Below are 3,330 nucleotides of genomic sequence, written 5' to 3'. Positions count from 1 at the left end.
ATCTTTGTTGAGCCTAGGTGTACCGTGTATGGAGTGTTATGAGCTTCATTCATAATCTTATTCTTAATGTCATCTCTTGCAGGTACGCAAATTCTTCCGTTAAATTTTAATATTCCTGAGTCAGAAACATTAAAATTCTTCACTTTTTCTTCTTTGACTTCTGCTTTGACCTCGGTTAGGTGAGGATCTGATTCTTGACCCTTTTTTATTTCCTCCAGCAGATTCGACTCCAATGTCAGATTGGACAATCCTCCGACTACTACTTCTTTTCCCGATCTTACTACTTCCTGTTGTAGCGGTTTGGACAAGGCTTGAAGGAACATCAAGCTTGTCGACATCTTTCTACTTAATGCATCTGCTACTTTGTTAGCTTTACCAGGGTGGTATAAAATTTCACAGTTGTAGTCTTTGACTAATTCTAACAATCTTCTTTGTCTCATATTAAGTTCCTTCTGGGTAAAGATGTACTTCAGACTTTTGTGATCGGTAAAAATTTTACATCTTACTCCGTAGAGAAAATGTCTCCAAATTTTCTAGGCAAAAACTACCGCAACTAACTCTAGATCATGTGTGGGCTAGTTCTTCTCGTAGTCCTTTAATTGTCTGGAGGCGTAAGCTACTACTCTCCCTTCTTGCATCAACACCGCTCCTAATCCCATCTTTGAAGCGTCACAGAAAATTTCAAACTCCTCTGTACTATTCGGGATGGTGAGGATTGGAGTATTAGTTAGTCGATTCTTTAATTCCATAAAGCTCTCCTCACGAGCTTCCGTCCATATGAATCGACTATTCATTCTAGTGAGCGCCGTAAGTGGGGTTGCAATTTTGGAAAACCCTTCTATGAATCGTCGATAATATCCAGCTAAGCCCAGAAAACTTCTTACTTCAGTTGCATTCCTTGGTTGGGACCATCCTTTTACTGCTTTTACCTTAGTTGGATCCACCAAAATCCCACTTTTTGACACAATATGTCCCAAAAAGTTAATTTTATCGAGCCAAAATTCACACTTCTTGAATTTGGCATACAGTTGTTCCTTTTTGAGTGTTTCCAGCGTACATCTTAGATGTTCCTCATGTTCTTTTTTTGACTATGAGTATATAAGGATATCATCGATAAAAACAACGACAAATTTATCTAAGAAATCCTTAAATACTCTATTCATGAGGTCCATGAAAGCTGCAGGAGCATTAGTTAGTCCAAATGGCATTACCAGAAATTCGTAATGTCCATAACGAGTTCGAAACGCTGTTTTGGGAATATCTTATTCCTTCATCTTGAGTTGGTGGTATCCCGAACGAAGATCTATCTTTGAAAATACTGCCGCTCCTTGTAGTTGGTTGAATAAATCATCAATCTTGGGTAGCGGGTACTTATTTTTAATTGTCACTTTGTTGAGTTCCCTATAATCAATGGACATTCTCATTGTGTCATCCTTCTTCTTCACGAATAGTACGGGGGCTCCCCACGGTGAATGACTGGGTCTTATAAACTTCTTTTCCAAAAGTTCCTCCAGTTGAGTCTTTAGTTCCTTCAGTTCGGTAGGTGTCATGCGGTAAGGGGCCTTTGAAATCGGAGTTGTACCAGGTAACAACTCGATCTCAAACTCAATTTCACGATTGGGAGGAATTCCATGAAGATCTTCTAGAAATACTTCCATAAATTCGCGTACAATTTGAACGTCTTTAGGTCTCGCAAACTTCTCTTTCGAGATGTCACTAATCGTTGCTAGATATCCGGTGCATCCGTTTGCTAATAATTTCCTTGCCTTTGTTGCAGAAATCATTGGTGAAGGGGTTCGTTTCACTTTCCCTTGAAAATGAACTTCATTTTCTCCTACTGGTGTAAAAATGACTTCTTTCTTACTATAGTTGATTCTAGCGTTATACATTGTTAGGAAATCCATTCCTAAAATGACGTCATTGTCCTTCATGTCGATAATGATCAGGTTAACATATAGTTCCTTGTCATTGATTGTAATTGGTATAGTCTTATACCAATGAGTTAAGTATAGCACTTCCCCAGAGGGCAGTGCTATACTAAAAATTGTATCCATCTTAACAGGTAATCCATTCAGTCTACCAACAAAATGCACCGATGCGAATGAATGTGTAGCTCCAGAATCAACTAATACTGATGCAGGGATGTTATTGAAAATGAGCTGACCTGAGATTACTGTGGATGGACTTGCTTCTGCTTCTTCCCAAGTCAAGGCAAAGACTCTGCCATTTGTTTTCTTTTCTTCTCCTCCTTTATACTGTTCGTTACGGTTGGAACATTTCCTTGCAAAGTGCCCCGGCTTCCCACATATGTAACAAGTGTTAGTCCCAACCCGACATTCACCAGGATGATATCTGTTACATTTTGGGCATTGAGGAAATCCTGGCTTTTCTTGGGATTGCTCCTTTCCTCTCTTGTTGTTGTTGTTGTTGAAACTCCACTGGTTAGGTCGCTTCTTGTCACTATTTTTCTGACTTGGACCACCTTTCATGAAATGGTTATTTTGCCGATTTCAGAAGTTCCTTGCGACCTGTCTTCTGAATTCAACTTCTTTCTCCCGTTCTTGCATCAATATCGCCCTTTCGATCTTCAAGGCTTTGTCAGCTACTTTGGAAAAAGAAGCTCCCTCTAAGTCTGCTACTTCGAGGTCTTTACGAATGTCTGGATGAATAGCATTTTTGAAATGCTTGATTTTTAATTCATCCGTACAGACCATGTGGGGTGCATATCTTGAGAGTTCATTAAATTTCCGAATAAACTCCTCCATCAGCATCTTTTTCTGCCTTAGGTAAGTGAATTCTATTGCTTTTTCATCTTTCAAGGCAGTTGTAAGGTATCTTTCTTCCAATAAGTTTCGAATTTGTTCCCAAGTCATTGTGTCTACTCCATGGATGGTCGCCATAGTGTCCCACCAATAGCTAGCATCCTCCCTCAACAAGTATATTGCTAGCCGCACTTTGTCTACTTGTGGGACTCGAGCTAGATCAAAAAGTCTTTCCATCGTGCGAATCCAATTCTCTGTTACTTTCGAATCAATGCTTCCATAGAATTCTGGGGGGTGGAATTTCATACAGGTCTCCGGAGAGTAATTGGTTGTTGCATTTCTGACTTCTATTGGAGGAGTCGGAGGTGGTGCGTGTTGCTGTGCTCCATTTGTTGGAGGGTGGTCTGTGCTATCTTGTGGTGATTCTTCATTACCCTGTGATCGTCCTTCATTTCTTTTTTGCCTTAGGAATTGTGCTAGTAAATCTTCTAACCGTTGGTTTTTCTCCCTTTCTTATTGAAATTTCCGCATTATCTCAGCAACATTTGGAGCAGTTTGCTCTGCAGTA

General features: G+C 39.9%; 1 protein-coding gene across 1 annotated transcript; it reads right to left on the bottom strand.

Moving 5' to 3' along the window:
• Window positions 1-575: 575 nt before the first annotated feature.
• LOC133806099 (uncharacterized) lies at window positions 576-2,489 on the bottom strand. The gene is made up of 2 exons (XM_062244232.1): window positions 1,389-2,489; window positions 576-1,088 (listed from the first exon to the last, which is right to left on the bottom strand). The coding sequence occupies exons 1-2, from the start codon at window positions 2,487-2,489 to the stop codon at window positions 576-578; spliced, it is 1,614 nt and encodes a 537-aa protein (XP_062100216.1).
• Window positions 2,490-3,330: the final 841 nt, after the last annotated feature.

This window comes from Humulus lupulus, chromosome X (assembly GCF_963169125.1).
Source record: "Humulus lupulus chromosome X, drHumLupu1.1, whole genome shotgun sequence".
NCBI lineage: Eukaryota > Viridiplantae > Streptophyta > Magnoliopsida > Rosales > Cannabaceae > Humulus > Humulus lupulus.
The sequence above is the reverse complement of the archived record's forward strand: the minus strand, read 5'-3'. Positions and strand labels throughout refer to the sequence as shown.

What these genes read in the sequence shown, in the direction of transcription:
- LOC133806099 (XM_062244232.1), bottom strand. Translation starts at nt 2,489, where the DNA reads ATGAAAGGTGGTCCAAGTCAGAAAAATAGTGACAAGAAGCGACCTAAC. An exon ending in ATTATAGGGAACTCAACAAA is followed by an intron (nt 1,089 to 1,388) that starts GTGACAATTAAA and finishes ATATACTCATAG; the next exon opens with TCAAAAAAAGAACATGAGGA.